The sequence below is a fragment of the Phocoena phocoena genome, chromosome 19 (genome assembly GCF_963924675.1).
Source record: "Phocoena phocoena chromosome 19, mPhoPho1.1, whole genome shotgun sequence".
Lineage (NCBI taxonomy): Eukaryota > Metazoa > Chordata > Mammalia > Artiodactyla > Phocoenidae > Phocoena > Phocoena phocoena.
The window spans coordinates 51,644,548-51,662,553 of record NC_089237.1 but is presented as its reverse complement, the minus strand read 5'-3'; the positions used below and the strand labels follow the sequence as shown (position 1 = coordinate 51,662,553).

Sequence of the window (18,006 nt, the reverse complement as noted above, 5' to 3'; positions counted from 1 at the left end):
TGGTTTTAGATTTAGATTTCTGTAACTGGTTATATTAATATATTTAAATACTGAGAAGCTCCCTTCACTGTCTCATAGATGAGCAAAATTCACCTGTGTTTCAAGTCGTGTTCATTTGCCTGTTAAAGTAAGGGCTGAAGATACACTGACAATGTCCATTTTATCTTTTTGGTCTTAACTATGCCAATTTAATTAAAATTCTCTACCTAAAGTTTAAAAAATAAAATAAAAATAGAAAGAAGAATCCAGAAAGCTTCTGCTGTTTTCCAGATGAGCACGCTGAGTTCCTGAGTTGCTTTGCTTTTGTCCGCCCCCATCCCCTTAAACCCCGACGAGGAAGGGGGGCATAGGACATCCCTCCGAGCTCAGGTAAGTGACATAAGTGATGTGGGGCAATGGAACCCCTCCCCCCATGCATCCTAACTTCCCACCGCAGGCTCTTTTCTCTGAACCGCATGTTGCTTCCCAGGCCCACAAAGGATAAAACGTGTTAGAACAGAACTGAAAACAAATCCAACAGCGTAAGGCATAGACAGATTCATAAAATTAGCCAAGGTTTCTTGGGGCATTTTGGTCCTTGTCTGTCCAAGACACACAGAAATAATATGAGGTACTTCTAAAGACACCGTGGGTGAAAACCACAGGGCCCAGGGGAGTCTCCCCGGCCTGCTCAACAACCTCCTTCCCGGGTCCAGTTTCGGGCATTGATGAAGAGCTGGAGCCAGGGGGAGGTGGTCATAGTGTCAAACGGAGGGGGTCGCCACGCCCACTGCCAAGGCCTCACAGACCGCTCAGGGTGAGGCATGAGAGCCAGGTGGCGGCCATCGGGGGAGCAGATGCCAGCCATGCCCCCTGGGGACCCGTTGGGATTCAGGGGGTACTGTTCCGTGGGGTTGCCGTCATCGTCTGCCCAGTGCAGCGGAGCCAAGCCCCTGGCCTCAATCTGGGCTTGGAGTTCCGGGGAAGAAAATGCCATGTAACCTGGGGCAGAAGGAGGGAAGGAGGGACGTGAGAGCAGAGCTCCCTGGCGTCCTCCCCGACCCTTGCCCTCAGGCCCTCCCCGACTCCCCGGAGCCTGACCTTCCCCGTGGGCGCTCCAGACGGGCAGCACGGCACCCTCCATCCCTCGCAGCATCAGGGCCGGCCCGGGCCCCACTCGCACGCTGGCCCAGCGCGACTCGAAGCGCCCAGACCGGTTGTGGCGCAGCAGGAGGCCGGGCCGGGCCGGCCAGGACTCGTGGCCCATCTCTGCCGCCTCGTCACCAGGACTGCCTCCCACCCAGCCCAGCAGGGCCAGCAGCTGGCAGCCGTTACACACGCCCAGGCTGAAGGCGTCTGGCCGCTGCCGGAAGCGCCTCAGCTCAGCCCCGGCCTGGGGGTTAAAGGTCACAGCGGCTGCCCACCCTAGGAGGGAACAGGAGGCTGGGGTGAGCCCCGGAATGAGGGGGGCCCGTCGCCTTTCCATCCCAGCGTGCCCCATTACACTCGCCCAGGACCTCCCTCCTTTGCAGAGCTCAGGGCAAACGCCGGGGAAAGAAATCAGGTTTAACTGATTGAAACAGATGTTGCCAACTCCTGGGCCTGAGACGGCCCATGACGAGTTTTCTGCTTAGGCCGCAGAGCATTTTCAAAATTTTTTATTCAGTTGCCTAACATTTAATCAGGATTTCTGGCTTGTCTTGAGAAACAGAAAGATCTGGCTGTGCCAAGCCTGCTTTCCGACAGGACAGCCTGCTGGAGCTGAGTAGCAGCTGCCGCTTCTGACAGGGCACAGGCCCCCGGGCTTGGCACAGTGCCACCCAGCCCACCTGCCTCACAAGCTACCTGCAGAGGGCTTCCCTGGTGGTGCAGTGGTTAAGAATCCACCTGCCTACTGGCACAAAAACAGAAAGATAGATCAGTGGAACAGGATAGAAAGCCCAGAGATAAACCCACGCACATATGGACACCTTATCTTTGATAAAGGAGGCAGGAATGTACAGTGGAGAAAGGACAGCCTCTTCAATAAATGGTGCTGGGAAAACTGGACAGGTACATGTAAAAGTATGAGATTAGATCACTCCCTAACACCATACACAAAAATAAGCTCAAAATGGATTAAAGACCTAAATGTAAGGCCAGAAACTATCAAACTCTTAGAAGAAAACATAGGAAGAACACTCTATGACATAAATCACAGCAAGATCCTTTCTGACCCACCTCCTAGAGTAATGGAAATAAAAACAAAAATAAACAAATGGGACCTAATGAAACTGCAAAGCTTTTGCACAGCAAAGGAAACCATAACCAAGACCAAAAGACAACCCTCAGAATGGGAGAAAACATTTGCAAATGAAGCAACTGACAAAGGATTAATCTCCAAAATTTACAAGCAGCTCATGCAGCTCAATAACAAAAAAACAAACAACCCCATCCAAAAATGGGCAGAAGACCTAAATAGACATTTCTCCAAAGAAGATATACAGAATGCCAACAAACACATGAAAGAATGCTCAACATCATTAATCATTAGAGAAATGCAAATCAAAACTACAATGAGATATCATCTCACACCAGTCAGAATGGCCATCATCAAAAAATCTAGAAACAATAAATGCTGGAGAGGGTGTGGAGAAAAGGGGACACTCTTGCACTGCTGGTGGGAATGTGAATTGGTTCAGCCACTGTGGAGAACAGTATGGAGGTTCCTTAAAAAACTACAAATAGAATTACCATATGACCCAGCAATCCCACTACTTGGCATATACCCTGAGAAAACCAAAATTCAAAGAGAGTCATGTACCAAAATGTTCATTGCAGCTCTATTTACAATAGCCAGGACATGGAAACAACCTAAGCGCCCATCATCGGATGAATGGATAAAGAAGATGTGGCACATATACACAATGGAATATTACTCAGCCTTAAAAAGAAATGAAATTGAGCTATTTGTAATGAGATGGATAGACCTAGAATCTGTCATACAGAGTGAAGTAAGTCAGAAAGAAAAAGACAAATACCGTATGCTAACACATATATATGGAATTTAAGGGAAAAAAATGTCATGAAGAACCTAGGGGTAAGATAGGAATAAAGACGCAGACCTACTGGAGAACGGACTTGAGGATATGGGGAGGGGGAAGGGTGAGTTTTGACAGGGCGAGAGAGAGTCATGGACATATACACACTAACAAACGTAGTAAGGTAGATAGCTGGGGGGAAGCAGCCGCAAGGCACAGGGATATTAGCTCGGTGCTTTGTGACAGCTTGGAAGGGTGGGATGGGGAGAGTGGGAGGGAGGGAGACGCAAGAGGGAAGACATATGGGAACATATGTATATGTATGGCTGATTCGCTTTGTTGTAGAGCAGAAACTAACACACCATTGTAAAGCAGTTATACCCCAATAAAGATGTTTAAAAAAAAAAAAAAAAAAAAAAAAAGAATCCACCTGCCAATGCAGGGGACACGGGTTCGAGCCCTGGTCCGGGAAGATCCCACATGCCACGGAGCAACTAAGCCCGTGTGCCACAACTACTGACCCTGCGCTCTAGAGCCCGCGAGCCACAAATACTGAGCCCGTGTGCCACAACTACTGAAGCCCGCGTGCCTAGAGCCCGTGCTCCGCAACAAGAGAAGCCACCACAACAAGAAGCCTGCGCAATGCAATGAAAGGTGGTCCCCGTTCGCTTCAACTGGAGAAAGCCCGCGTGCAGCAACGAAGACTCAATGCAGTCAATGAATGAATGAATGAAAAAAAAAAAGGCTACCTGCAGGCCTGCTGGCGGCTGGCCCAGAATGAATGCGCTCACGCTCCCCCAGCCAGCCTTATGGAGGCGAGAGGCCAGTTCTCAGTCAAGGTAGAAGGGGGCTAAGGCAGCTCTTCAGGAACGTGCGGGGAGCGAGTGGGCAGGGCCGCACACCCACCTTTGGCAGAGCCCAGGACGTCCGCGTAGCTGAAGCCGCCCACGAAGGCCATGCCTTGGAACGTGTCCAGCCTGACGGCTCCAGAGCAGAGGTCCTGCATGGTCACGTCCCAAACCTGGCAGGAGGGGGAGGGCAAGTGTCAGACGGCCCATGGCCCAAAGCCCAGCCCCGGCTCTGCCGGGCAAGCTGCTCACCTCAAACCCAGCCAAGTGGAAGGCATCGGCCATCTCCCGGTCTCCGTTACTGCCTTCTTCTCGAAAGATGGCAACGCGGGGGGCGGGGCCACCTGGGGGGAGGAGTGTCCTTGTGCCAGAGGGTTACTTCCGCACCCCAGCGCCCCAGACACCTTGTCCAGGGCAGGTCCCGCATCCAAGCCTTGGGCTCCTCCCCAAAGTGCCCAGGCAGCCAAGCCACTACACACATTTCCTCACCAGGCTCATGAGGCACGGAAGCTGTGGGAAAGGTGGGGGGCAGGCAGTAGGTGGGCCCCGTCCGCTCCCTCAGCCCCCCTTCTTCCTGGGCCACACAGTGGGGCTCTGCCTGCAGCCGATCCAGCTGGAAACTGGTCTCCTCCCAGAGGGCTCGTAGCTGCCCAACGGGCTCCTCCAGAACGACAGCCCCGTTCACTGATACCCGGACCTAGAGAGGGGGGCAGATCTTTCAGGGGCTGAGAGCAAAGATGTCCACGTTGGGCCCCCTCCAAGCCTGGCAAACCACGACCTTCCCTCTGCAGGCCTGCCATTCCTCACTTCCTCACCATGGCGTGGGGCCCGGTGCTGCCCGTGCGGCCCAGCTCCAGGCAGTGGAGGCCAGCCTCCCGGTAACGTGTCAGCACTTGGGCCAGGTCTGGCTCTTGCACCTCCAGCACCAAGCCTGGCTCCTCAGCGAACAGTACAGGCAGCGCTGGGAGAGTAACAGAGGGGTCAAGGTGACTAGGGTATTGCCAGGGACTCAAGAGGTGGAGTCAGGTGGCTATGGCTAAAGGAACGAAGGCAGGGGTCAGGGATGGGGTGAGGCCTGGGAAAGCAGGACCAAGGATGTGGCCTCAGGGTCTGCAGGAGGTTTCAGAGGTGCCACCTGGCTCAGTGGTCAGAAAAGACAGCAAGGGACTCAGGGGAAAAGGAGTTGGAGATACTCTACTCTTTAATAGGACATGGGGTCCGCAGGATGGGGCAGGCAGCCCAGGCTGGAACCTAGACCTCAGGCTCCTCACCATTGACCCCAGTGGCAGGGACGGCCACCTCTATCCCACAATTCCCAGCAAAGGCCATCTCTAGCAGGCAGGTGATGAGACCTCCGTCACTGACATCGTGGCCTGAGCAGAGGAGGCGGTCTGGAGGAAGGAATAAAATGCTCGGCAGCCTTGGGACCCAAACCTGGCGGCCCCGCCTCCCTTCTGACAGTCGGGAGGGGGCGGGGGCGAGAGTGTGGGCTCGCTCAGAGAACCAGAGAGAAGGGCGTCAGACCCCTCTTGGCCCCCCCGCACATGCTCAGCTGGTCAGTGCCTGCCCCATGTCAGCCACAGGCACCGTCTCCTTCAGGGCCTCACTCACCTTTCAGCAGCCCCTGGGTGATGCCGAAGGCTCGCACCAAGTTCTCGGGAAGGTCCAGATCGGGAGGCTGCTCGCCGAGCTGGGAGAAGCACTGGGCCAGAGCTGTGCCCCCGAGCCGATGGCGCCCAGGACTCAGAGGCACGTAGAGCAGGTGGCCTGGGGAGACAGGGGCGCGGTGAGGGGAGATGGCTGGCTCAGGAGAAGCCCTCCCGCCGTGCTCACTGAAGTTCCCAGGACGTGGTGAGGCACCCAGACCACCAGCCCCAGAAGGCACCATGCCCCAGTGCTGAACGAGGGGGCCCAGCACTCACGAAGCAGACCCCAAACAAAGGACCAGGCTGTGAATCCACAGTGCACCGAGGAGAGGGAAGAACCCATACCTCTCCCTCCGGGACACTTGAGGTCTGGGGTCACAGTGGCTGTAATGTCTGGACAGACAGCATAGGCTGAGATGACCAGCGACCCTGCAGAGCAAGGAGTGGAGAGTGAGGCGCAGCCTGGCCCACAGACCCGCCCCTCGCCCTTGGGCGCCCAGAGCTCACCAGGAGCCCGCACGGTCTCAGTGCCAACCCGGGCGGCCATGCTGAGGGAGTCCTTGCCACCATCCACTGCCACACCCAGGGCCGCCATCACGGCTGCCACAGCCCCACAGGCGTCGGCCAGAGCCGCGCCCTCCCCCGGGAGCTTGGCCGCCCACATCCAGTTCCCGCTGCATTTCACGTCCTGGGAAGTGGCAGAGACTCGTGTTAGGGAGGGAGGGCGGTGTGGCGAGGCTGCGGGCAGAGGGTGAGCAGGCGGAGGTCGCGCCTGCGTCCCAGAGGCCGAGGGCTCCAGGGCAGAGGCTGCAGGGGACTCACCCGGAGGTCGGTGACCAGAGCAAACACCAGGTTGGTGAGGGCTTCGGCCACAGCCAGCCGGGCAGCAACCTTGGGGTCCAGCAGGCTCTTGACGGGCTGCTCTCCCAGGGCTGTGGCAGCCCCTACGAGCTCCTGGTGACTCAGTGCCACCACCGCCACGTCTGCCAGAGGGGTCTGCAGGGGTCCCACACACTGCTGCTGTGCCACCAGGCCGCCCACGGAGCGGTCCACCTGCGGAACCAGGTGGAGTTAGCAAGAGGCCAAGGGACAGGGACAAGGGGGTGGAAGGAGGCCTGGCTCACCCTGGACACAACAAGGCTCGGGGTGGACAGCAGGGGCTCAGGCCATCGGGGTAGCTGCCCTACCCCTGCCACGTCCCCCTCGGGCCCGGTGGGCTCCCACAGCCGTCCCCTGGGCTGGGCGAGCACAGGGAAGGGCGCAGAGGGCTGAGAGGGCGGAGCAAGGGTGCGGGGCAGACCTTGCTGGTGAGGTAGCGCTTGCTGGCCACCGCAGGCAGCCTGAGGACCCGCGCCAGGGCCTGGCGCACGCTCAGCCCTGGGGGCAAGGCCAGGGGCCGCAGCACGGGGAGACTCCTCTGGAGGAAGAACTCCTGCAACACAGGTGGCAACAGTGGTGTGAGCACCTGGGGAGGCGCTGGGCACACAGGTGACAGAGCACGTGTAGGGCAGATGATGGTCTGAAGGGCTGGGCCAGAGAAGGAGAAACCTCCCGCCCCCCACATACCTTCCGGGGCATCTTGCCCAGCACCCAGTCCAGATCCAGGTCCACAGGGGTCGGGGGAGGTGTTGGGGGGGCATCCCCCTGGCCATCTCTTCCCATAGGACACTCCCGATCATCCACCAGCACTATCTGTAGACCACAGGGACACCGCCCAGAGAGAACGAGACAATGACCACCAGCAGGGAATAAACACTTCTGGAAAGCCGGGCAGAGGTGCTCTGTCCACCCCACTTGGCTTCTCCTGTTGAGCCCCCCGGCCCCACGCTGGTCCCCACGGCGCCCATGCTCTCGTCTCTTTCCTGAGACACTCTCCCTCCTGGGCAAGCCCACGCACAGCATCTGTTACCAACTCCCTGAGCCAACTCACCCTCCTGTCTCCCGTGATGGTGCCCACAAAGCAAACTGGGCAGCGTTCCCGGGCGCTGACACGACTCAGGAAGTCCCGGTCGGGGAGCCTCAGCAGAAGTGCATTTGACTCCTGGTACTCTGCCCCCCAGATTTCCAGGGCGTTCAGGGTCGGGTCCCCAAGCTGCACATCCATGGGGGAGGACGAAAGGGAAGGGTCAGCGGGTGCTCCCAAGTCTCATGTTCTCGCTGGGAGTGGGGGACAGATGGGTGGGGCCGGCTGGGACTGACAGGGGCAGGGAGACAATCAGACTTCAGGGAGGAGACCCACCTGGAAGCGGCTGGTATAAATGATGGCTCCGGCTGGGTCACTCAGCTCCTTCAGGACGTTGCCTGGTGAGAGGGTTTCCGGGAGAGGCTCTCATCTGGCCCTGGTCAGTACCGGGCAAACAAAAGGCCGTTCCCAGCCTCCAAAGGAGCCCCTAATTCTGTGCATCCCTGTTTGAACCGCTACTGCACCCTCTCCAGCGACTAAGCCTGAGCCTGTCCAGAACGTGTAGTGGGTGCAGAGTGGGGCCCAGAGCTAGCTGGTTGGTTGCAGATCCGCGATACCTCTCCCCAGACTGAACCTGGCAGGAGACCAGGTAGGCCTGGTCCTCCGTCCCAACCCCTCCTCTCACCGTTGCCGCCGGCGCCCTGGTCATGAAGGCTGCAGATGGGGTTTCCTCCGGGGGCCTCCACACAAGCCCGGATCACACGGTTCATCTTCTGTTCCATCTCCGGGTCTCCCCGCTGCACAGCCCCAAAGTCCAGGTCGCTGGCATTGTCTCCCTGCACCTGGGAGGACAGATGGCACATCTCAGCTCAGGGGGGCTGGGAGCTCACACCCCACCCATGCATGGGGCCCAGAGATGTCATGGAGTTGGCACCTGAGCTATTTGCACTTGCCTGCACGGACGAAGCAGCTCCGCCCCCGACTCCAATCCTGTAGACAGGACCCCCAACCTTCACAACATCCATGCCTGCGAGGAAGGAGGGCTGAATCAGAACACCCGGGAAGTGACCAGACGTGTGAGAACGAAGCAGTGTGAGGATAAAGGGAAGCTGGTATTAGAGGACAGCAATCAAAATTCTTTGATTGGGTAAATACACTTTGAGGAATTTACCCTCCAGATTTATTCGCACAGGTACAAAGCACCTACGTACAAAATTAAATACCGCAGCATTATTTGTATTACCAAACACAAGAAATAATCTAAATGCTAACAACAGGGAACTGGTTAAATAAATTATGGTATAAGCCATATAATGAAAAACTAAGCCACCGAAACAGAGAATTTTTTTTTTTGGCTATGTCGCACGGCTTGCAGGATCTTAGTTCCTCAGCCAGAGATTGAATCCAAGCCCTCAGCAGTGAAAGCACAGAGCCCTAACCGCTAGAACGCCAGGGACTACCCCCGAAAAAGAGAGTTACATATGAATATAATGAAGTAATCTGATCTCATCAGTATGAAATGATGTCCAAGTACATTGCTAAGCTGAAATAAAGCAAGGTGCAGAAGTACGCCTACCCACTTGGAACAGCATCAACAAGAATAAAATACTTAAGACTTACACACTGAAAATGATGAAATATCTTAGGAGGCCGAAACAGATTGAAAGAGATCTCATGCTTATAGATCGGAAGACTTCATATTGTTACAATGGCAATACTCCCCGCAGCGAACTGCAGAGTTAACACAATCAGCCACCTTTTTCAAAGAAACTGACCGGCTGACCCGAAAATTTATATGGAAATTCGAGGGACCTAGAACAAAGCCAAAACAATCTTGAAAACGAAGAACAAAATTGAAGGACTCATACTTTCTGCTTTTAAACTTACTGCAAAGCTACAGTAATCAAGACAGTGTGTTACTAGCAGAAGGAGACAGGTCGATAGATAGATAGGTCATTGGAATAGAACTGTGAGTCCATAAATGAGCCCAAACATTTATAGCCAACTGATTTTTGGCAAGAGTCCCAAGACAATTCAATGGGGGTAATAAGAACAGTTTTTTTCAAAAAGGATTTTGTTAGAACAACTGGATATCCACATGTGAAAGAAGGAAGTTGGATCCCTACTTCATACCATATACAAAAAATTCAAAATGTATCAGAGACCTAAACGTGAAAGCTAAAAGCTATAAAAGTATTACAAGAGAATATATGAGTCAATCTCGGTGACCTTGGCTTAGGCAGTGGTTTCTTAGTCATGACACTATAAGCCAGAAGCCACAAAGAAAAAATATACAGATAAATTATACTTTACCAAAATTAAAAACATTTGTGCTTCAGGGGACACCATGAAGAAAGTAAAAAGACAACCCACAGAATGGAAGAAAATATTTGCAAATCATTTACCTATCAGATAAGGGGCTAGTACCCAGAATATGCAAAGAACTCTAACTTACACTCCAAAAAAAAAAAAGACAAACCAATTTAAAATTGGCCAAGGACACGAACAGATATTTCTCCAAGGAAGCTATACAGATAGCCAAGAAACAGGAAAAGATGCTTAACGTCCTGAGTCACTAGGGAAATGCAAACCCAAACCACCATAAGATACTACTTCACATCCACTATGATGGCTATAATCAAAGAGACAGATAAGCGTTGGCAAGGATCTGGAGAAATCGGAACCTTCACGCACTGCTGAGGGGAATGTAAAATGGTGCAGCTGCTTCAAAGACTGAGTACAGTTATCATGTGACCTAGCAAGTCCACTCCTCGTTACCTACCCAAAAGAATTCAGAACGTAAGTACATAGGAAAACTGGTACACAAATGTTTATAGCAGGGCTTCCCTGGTGGCACAGTGGTTAAGAATCCGCCTGCCGATGCAGGAGCCCTGGTCCGGGAAGATCCCACATGCCTCGGAGCAACCAAGCCCGTGCACCGCAACTACTGAGCCTGGGCTCTAGAGCCGGCGAGCCACAGCTACTGAAGCCCGTGCGCTTAGAGCCCGTGCTCCGCAACAAGAGAAGCCACTGCGATGAGAAGCCCGCGCACCACAATGAAGAGTAGCCCCCGCTCGCCACAACTAGAGAAAGCCTGCGCGCAGCAACGAAGACCCAGCGCGGGCAAAATTAAATAAATAAATAAAATGTTTATAGCAGCATGATTCATAATAGCCAAAAAGCAGAAACAACCTAAATGTCCACCAACCGATGAATGGAGATACAAAATGATATAGCAACATGATGGAATATTATTCAGCCATAAAAAGCAATGAAGTACCGATACGTACTATAATATGGATGAACCTTTAAGACACCATGCAAAGTGAAAGAAGCCAAACACAACATTTATAACAGGGAAATTCATCGAGACAGAAAGTAGATTATTGGTTTCCAGAGGCCGAGGAAGGGGGCATGGGGAGTGACTGCTCATGGGTGCAGGGTTTCTTTCTGGGATGATGAAAATGTTCTGGAATTAGTGGTGATTGATGTACAACTTTGTGAATATGCTAAAACCACTGATTTGTACACTTTACAAGGGTAAACTTTATGTTACGTGAATTACATCTTAATAAAATGGTTATTAGAAAAATGGGTGGGGAATTCCCTGGCGGTCCAGTGGTTAGGACTCAGCGCTCTCACTGCTGGGGCCCTGGGTTCGATCCCTGGTCGGGGAACTAAAATCCCATAAGCTGCGCAGCGAGGCCAAAAAGAAAAAAAAAGGTGTGCACACGTGCTATTTGTTTAAACAAGGTGGGGCAAATATACACATGGGTCTGTTTATGTATGCAGGAAAAACCTCTGGTAGCATACAAAAGTAACCAATTAACATTGGTTATCTCTAGGGAGGGAAACTGGGTGGCTGAAGGTCAGGGGAAGGAGAGTTTCCACTGTATAACCTTCCTTTGCTTTTTAAATTCTGAGCCATGTGACAGGTCACCCATTCAATAAATGGTACCTGGCCTTTATCTTGATTCCACCACAGGTCCTAGCACGGTGCCCAGCACCCAATGGGTGCTCAGTAAATGTCCACCGATTGAACTGAGCTTGCAGATAAAAACAGGCCCTGGATAAACACTGGCTGCCTTGACTTAGCAGGGTGGGCCTCTGCCATGCAGAAGTCAACCCAGGAAGAAACAGGCCACACAGACTGAGCCTGCCCCACTGGCATAAAGCCCTGCCCTGCCTTGAAAGCCTGTACCGGGGAGAGGAGACATGAGCTGGGAGATAAAGAACAAACCACTGAAGTTCCTCTAAATTCCACTCCTGCGGCTGCCACGTGCTGGGGAGAAAGCTGGCTGGACCTGGTAGAGAGGTGGTGGGCTCTTACCTGGCTCTGGGGGCTCCTTGCTCACATGCTCAGCTTCCATGGACCCAATGCCTCCACTAAACATGATGGGCTTGATCCACTCACGCCGCTGGCCATCTGGGAGCTGGAGGCCCAAGGAACGGGCAAAGCCTGGAGCGTGGACGGCACAGGGACAGGGGACAGGGTCTAGTCGGCCAGGCTCCTCAGCGCTCACTGGGTCACACAACTCACCCCACCCCGCCTCTGGGACTGTTATCCCCCACGCCCCGGCAAGCCTCACCAGCCAGAACTGGTTCTCCAAACTTGTTGCCGTAGTCAGAAGCCCCATTACTGGCCTCTATGGCAATCTCCAGGGGTCGGGCAAAGTTCCCAGGATACTGGAAGCTTGGATCCTCCCAGGGCATACTGTAACCTGGGCAGGAAGGAGAAAGATGGGTGGACTGTAAAGACGGAAGATGGAGGAGTCACGGCCCTTCAGGAAGAGTCTGACTCTTGGGACCAGAGTTCTTAACACTTTCCAAGCAACTGGACTTTGGGACTTCCCTGGCTGTCCAGTGGTTAAGACTTCCCCTTCCAGTTCGGGGGGTGGGGGACGGAGGGTGTGGGTTCGATCCCTGGTCGGGGAGCTAGGATCCCGCGTGCCTCGCAGTCAGAAAACCAAAGCATAAAAGCAGAAGCAATAAACAAATTCAACAGAGACTTTAAAAACAGTCCACATCAAAACAAAACAAAACAAAACAATTGGATTTGGGGGGCAGTTGATGGCCGTAAGTCCAACCCAGTACCACAATTGTTTTTGGCTAAGTAGATACTGGTTTATAAAGAAAATTGTGGTTCTGCAAAGCCAGATCTGGGTCTTCCTTGGCCTACTGTCCTCACAACCATTGTTGGCGAAAGGCCAGCTATTCTAGAGCCCTCCCTCCCAAGAAAAGGTACCCATGATGACCCTTTGACCTAAGAGATAACAGTGTCCAGTGCCTGCCAGGACAAGGGATCTGGAAGGGGAGATGGGTAGAGAGGAAAGAGACGGGACCTGGGATGTGCAGGTTTCCAAAGCAATAGCCAGCAGTGCCAGCCACCACGTGGGCCCCGCGGCCTGTGCACTGGACATCTCGGATCCGGCCCCCTGTGCCAGTGGTCGCACCGCTGAAGGGGGCTACTCCTGTACAGAGAGAGGGAGGGTACGGGTACTGAAAAGGCAAACTCCACCTCTGACCACCGCACTGAAAGTAAGGACATGCAGCCAACCTGCTGGTCCCCAGGTGGGCCTGGGGCCTTTGCCCTACCCTATACTCTGACCCTGCCTATCCCTCCTGGGGACCCATCTCACCCGTGGGGAAGTTGTGGGTCTCTGCCGTGAAGACGACATGTCTCAGCCCCTGACGTTGCCGGAAGCAGCTTGGCCGTGAGGGGTCCTCGGGACGCAGGAATTGGACTTCCTTCCCCTGGATTGCACTGTGGACACATCCGTTCTGAGTCTCACTTCCTTCCTGACATCTGCACCTACCCCACCAGAGCCTGGGGCCTCCCATTCCCTGGGTCTGAGGTCACCCCAGCTGAGGGCACAGCCCACCTGCTGTTGTCACAGAACTTGAGGACGTTGTTGGGGTGCGAGGATGCCTGGGTGCTCATGATGGACTCAAACAGCGAGTGTGCCAGCTCCTGCCCATCCACGTGGAGTCGGCCTTTGAAGAACCAGTGTCGGCTGTGCTCACTGCAGGGGGTGACGTGGGGAGGGAAAGGCAGGGTGGAAACATGGGTCATTTCTCAGGCCTCGCCATGTCTTCTCATCAGCATAAACGGCAGAGTTACGGCCACAGGTCAAAACAGATTCCAGAAGTCATAAGCTTCCAACAGTCTGTCATTGTGGATGGTCCAGATCCAGCGTGAAGATAAAACCAAGATGTGAATGCAGACTACGGGATGGATGGGGAACCCAGGTACTCAGACAGACTCAGGGAGGCCCCTAGGCCAAGAGAGAGCCATGCAGAGTCCCTGCGGTCTTCCCTTCCAACCTCCCCGGGCTCAGACATCAGAATGTCCCCATTCCTCCCCACCTATTGGACTGAGCCAAGTCGAAGGCCTCCACAGTGCTGGGGTTCCGCTGCAGCTCCTGGAAGCGCTTGGTGTAGAAATCCAGGTCCCAGGAGTCTAGGGCCAGACCTAGGAGACAACCACCAGAAGAGCTGACTGTGGGACTCAGCACCCCTACTAGCCTGGCCTGGGCCTTCCTCCAGGGACCCCTGCGCACCTAGCTCCTGGTTGGCTTTCTCCAGGGCAGACCGGCCCTCAGCCAGTATGTCAATTGGGCTGCCGAGGGGTGCTGGGGTGCACCCCAGGGAGAAGCTCTGGATGGGACAGGGGAAGTGCTGCTCCGTCATCCGGTCATGCAGGGTAGCCAGGGCGATGGCCTCCAGCTCAGCCGAAGGCGGGTGGGCAAACTAGGGGTGGAGACACACACAGAAGGCGAGGGGTGCAGGGTTGAAGAATGGACAAGATGGTCCACCCTCGTCCTCCAAGCCACACAGGACCAGCCCACTGCTAGCCTCTCTGGCACCTTTGTTCAGATTAGAAAAAGACGCTCCTTCCAGGCATGAGTCCCTGTCAGCACGCACAGATTAGTAAGGGGAGCACAGGCTGGGTTTCTGTCCTATTCACTGCTTGACCAGGTGGCCTCAGGCAGTGAACAACCTGCAAACAGGGCAGGCGTCAAAGCAGGAACGCCTCCCCCTGCTTCTCAGCGTTTCCTTAGAGTTTAGGACCCAAAATCTCTTCCGCTTCCTCCTCCTGATGCCCACCTGGCTGCCTACAAGCTCACCGAGAGCAGGTAGCGCCGGGTCGGCTCCACGCGGTCCACGGCCCCCAGCCCCACAGCCTGGCACACTGACACGATGTTGCTGGATGTTGGCGTGGAGAAGTTCAGCCTGTGAATTGGTTAGGACCAGATGGTTAGAGCCCCAGCTGAGAAGGTGGATCCTGCCCACTGCTGTCCAGGCAATCTCCCACCTCTACCTACCACCCCCCCCGCACCTGCCCACACCGCTGGCCTCCAGCCTCAGACCTGGGCACCAAGAAACCTGCTTTCAAAGGTCATTCAAATCAAACCGTAACTGTTCCTGTAGCAACAAAATGCTTCAATTTCAACTTCTCAGGATACAACGTGTCATATTTCCAGAACATGCCTGGCAGCTGGCTCAGTCTTCAAAGGTATCTTCCCACATGGGGAAAGCATGTGCCCAGCTTTCTAGGCGGGGAGTAGGATGAAGGGAAAACAAGTCTCCCAAGGACCGCAAAAGGAGGAAGAGGAATGAAAGTGGAAGGGGTGGCAGTGTGTCTGGAAAGGCTGACGGGCTCTGGACCAGGGAACGAGCTACCCGAGGCTGAGACACGTGCCTGGGCCCGACCTCCAGCAGCAGGTCAGTGGGGCCGGGAAGGAGCCAGGACTCCTGAGCGACATCGTCCAGTAACAAGGGGCAGCCAAACAGCCACGTCAGCTTCTTCATCTCCTCGGCGCTTGGGGAGGACTCAGCTGCAGGGATACAGGGCAAGGACACCTTGAGACACTGCCCCTGGCACTTGGCACCTCTCCCAAAGAATCCAGTAAGTGGCCCAACCTGTCCAGTTCACGTTGTAGCACAGCTCGGTCTTGACACCCTGCAGCTCTGGCAGTTCCCCTTGCAGCTTCCTTTGAGTATATTCAGAGGCTGCCCTCTCGTGGCCAGAGGGACGGACATAGAAGTGAAGGACTGAGGACATCTCTGTAGGTGTCCTCTGCTGGCGAGATGAGTTAGAAAAAATAACATTCACTAGAGCCTATCTGTTGAACTGATTTCAAGTTTCAAGGACAGCTGAGGCTGTGGAAGCATTAGGGATGTGGTGGGGGAAAGCAGTGGGGGCACTGAGGCATAAATGTATCCAGACATTTCCCGTCCAGTGTAGTCAAGGCCACAGGACTGTGGGTACCAACCTAGCACTTTAGGAGTGGGAAAGCCTTCCTAAGGGAAATGGCATCTAAGCGTGAAGGATGAGCTGGACGGGGCTGGCCAGTGAAGTCAAGTGATAGTTCCTCTACTTCACTGTTTCAAAATATTATCTCCCTGCTCAAGGTAAATCCAAAGCCTTTAGCCTGACAGTTAAAGGCTCTCCACATCTATTCCCCAACTACTTTTCAACTTCTGATCCCACTGCTTCTCGATAGGACCCTGGCTTTACTCACTAAACCCTGCCTAGCCTCCTCGCCATTCCTTTGCCCCATCCTAGAATGCCTATGCCTATCCCTATCCTGTCCAAAGCTTTCCCATTTGTCAAGGTGAGTACAGGTCTCACCAACTCTGGGAGGCCTTCTTCACTGCTCCAGTGCTCAGGGACATCTCCCTCCTAGCAGAGCTGAGGGCTTCTGATCTGCACCATTCATTCAGCTCTGATCTCTCTCTCTCTCTCTCCCTCTCTCCCCCTCCCCCCCCCTCACACTCACACACACACACACACACACACAGGTCTCCCAGGTGTACATGCCCTCTTCCCAAGGAAGTGGGAGGAAAGGAAGCTCATTGCCTTGCTTCTTCACTTGGACAACTCATAGGCATCTCAAATCTAACTTACTCAAGGCTGACTTTGACTATTCTGTCAAGGTCACCAAAGACCGCAACGTTGCCAATCTAGAGGTCACTTAACTTCTTGCCTTATTCGACCTCTCAGCAGCATTTGACTTATGCATTCTCTACTTCCTGAAGCGCCCTCCTCTCTTGGCTTCTCGACACCACTCTCCTGATAGTCCTCTTCCTTCTGGTTGCTCCTTCTCGGTCACCTGTGCTGGCTCCTACTCTTCTGCTCCACCTCTAAATGGTGGGTGCCCAAGACTGTGCCCTTTGTTCTCTTCCCTCTAAATGTTCCTCCTAAGAGACTTCATCCGGACCTGTGGCTTTAAATACAATCTATTAGACTGAACCAATGAAACTGCCAGCATTCAAACATGTTTGGCTCAAAATGGCAACTTCACATGACTCGAGTTACTATCTGCCAACAGATTCCATAACTTTATCCAACTCTGACTCTCCCTGAAACTCCAGACTAGTACATTCAAATGCTTAGATGACACTGCCATATAGATGTCTCATAAACACAGATAGCCTGTTCTGGCCAAAACAGAAATTTTGATTTATCGTTTCTCCAGACCTGTGGTTTCCCCCCATTTTCCCCACCTCGGTTAACACCACCATCATCCAATCTGTTGCTCAAGTCAAAAACACAGGAGTCGATCTTAATTCTTCTTTCCCTGAGCCCTCTCTATACCCAATCTGCCAGCGAATCCATTTCCAAACATATCCCAAATCTGTCCATGTCCTTTCCTCTCTGCTACCGTCACTCCAGTTCAAGTCAGTACCAGGACTCACTTGGACTAATGCACCAGTAGCCCTCCTGACCAGGACCCCTGATCCCACCGCTGCCCCAACCACAATCCACTCGCCACAAGTTAGCATAAATGAGATCATGGCTTCTCATCACACACGGTATAACATTCCAACTCAGTACCCTGCTTTATGTTGTCTGGCCATTGCCTACCTCTCCAACCCTATCTCACACCACTCTCCTTCTCGCCAACAGTGCACCAATCACACTGGCTTCTTTTCTATTAGTTTTCTAACTTGCCAAGCTCAGTTCCGAAAGGCATTTTTCTCACCCTGCTATTTGCATGGCTAGCTTTCTTGTTATTTAAATTTCAGGTAAAATTCACCTCCCTGAAAAGGCCTTCCTTGACCAACTGCTCTGAAGTAGCCATTATGAGATGGTCTTATATTAATCTCCTATATGGTATTTATCACTATCTGACATTTTATTTTTAGCTCTGCCTTCCCCACTAGAACAAAATCTCGATGAGGGCATGAACTGTAGCTATTTTACCTCCATCGGATTACCAAGGCTTAGAATACGTGGGGCTTAAAAACCAAAAAATCTCAAACTTGTAGACTGACAAGTTCCAAGCCAGGTCTCATTTCAGCAACCAATGTTCCTGCCAGATCGTGATTCCTCCCATTCTCAGCGCCCCCACCCAATGCTTATGACCCCCTTTATTTGTTTTTATTTTATTTTTTCCTTTGGCCACACTTCGTGGCTTGTGGGATCCTAGTTCCCGGACCAGGGATTGAACCCGGCCCTCGGTAGTGAAAGCGCTGAGTCCTAACCACTAGACTGCCAGGGAATTCCCCTTATGACCCTTTTTTAAAGTTAGGCGCCTCAGTTGTCCTCCATACCATAATTCCTTCACAGGAATTATCACAACCCGAAATCATTTTGTTTATTA

General features: G+C 53.4%; 1 protein-coding gene across 1 annotated transcript; it reads right to left on the bottom strand.

The window, feature by feature from the left end:
- Nucleotides 1-670: 670 nt before the first annotated feature.
- On the bottom strand, nt 671-15,461 carry PFAS (phosphoribosylformylglycinamidine synthase). The gene is made up of 27 exons (XM_065896871.1): nt 15,320-15,461; nt 15,099-15,234; nt 14,524-14,629; nt 13,957-14,146; nt 13,763-13,868; nt 13,279-13,419; nt 13,036-13,160; nt 12,739-12,867; nt 11,986-12,117; nt 11,727-11,855; nt 8,350-8,423; nt 8,082-8,238; nt 7,733-7,794; nt 7,424-7,585; nt 7,060-7,185; nt 6,794-6,925; nt 6,316-6,546; nt 6,001-6,181; nt 5,839-5,922; nt 5,459-5,614; nt 5,119-5,238; nt 4,663-4,808; nt 4,337-4,544; nt 4,100-4,191; nt 3,906-4,020; nt 1,081-1,404; nt 671-981 (listed from the first exon to the last, which is right to left on the bottom strand). Exons 1-27 carry the CDS (start codon nt 15,459-15,461, stop codon nt 671-673), a joined length of 4,017 nt encoding a protein of 1,338 aa, XP_065752943.1.
- Nucleotides 15,462-18,006: the final 2,545 nt, after the last annotated feature.

Bases quoted from the DNA above. Each gene is read 5' to 3' on its own strand.
- PFAS (XM_065896871.1), bottom strand. From the start codon at position 15,461: ATGTCCTCAGTCCTTCACTTCTATGTCCGTCCCTCTGGCCACGAGAGG. The intron at 15,235-15,319 runs GTTGGGCCACTT...GTATCCCTGCAG, and splicing joins CTACAACGTGAACTGGACAG to CTGAGTCCTCCCCAAGCGCC. The intron at 13,161-13,278 runs GTGGGCTGTGCC...ATGTGTCCACAG, and splicing joins AAGTTCTGTGACAACAGCAG to TGCAATCCAGGGGAAGGAAG.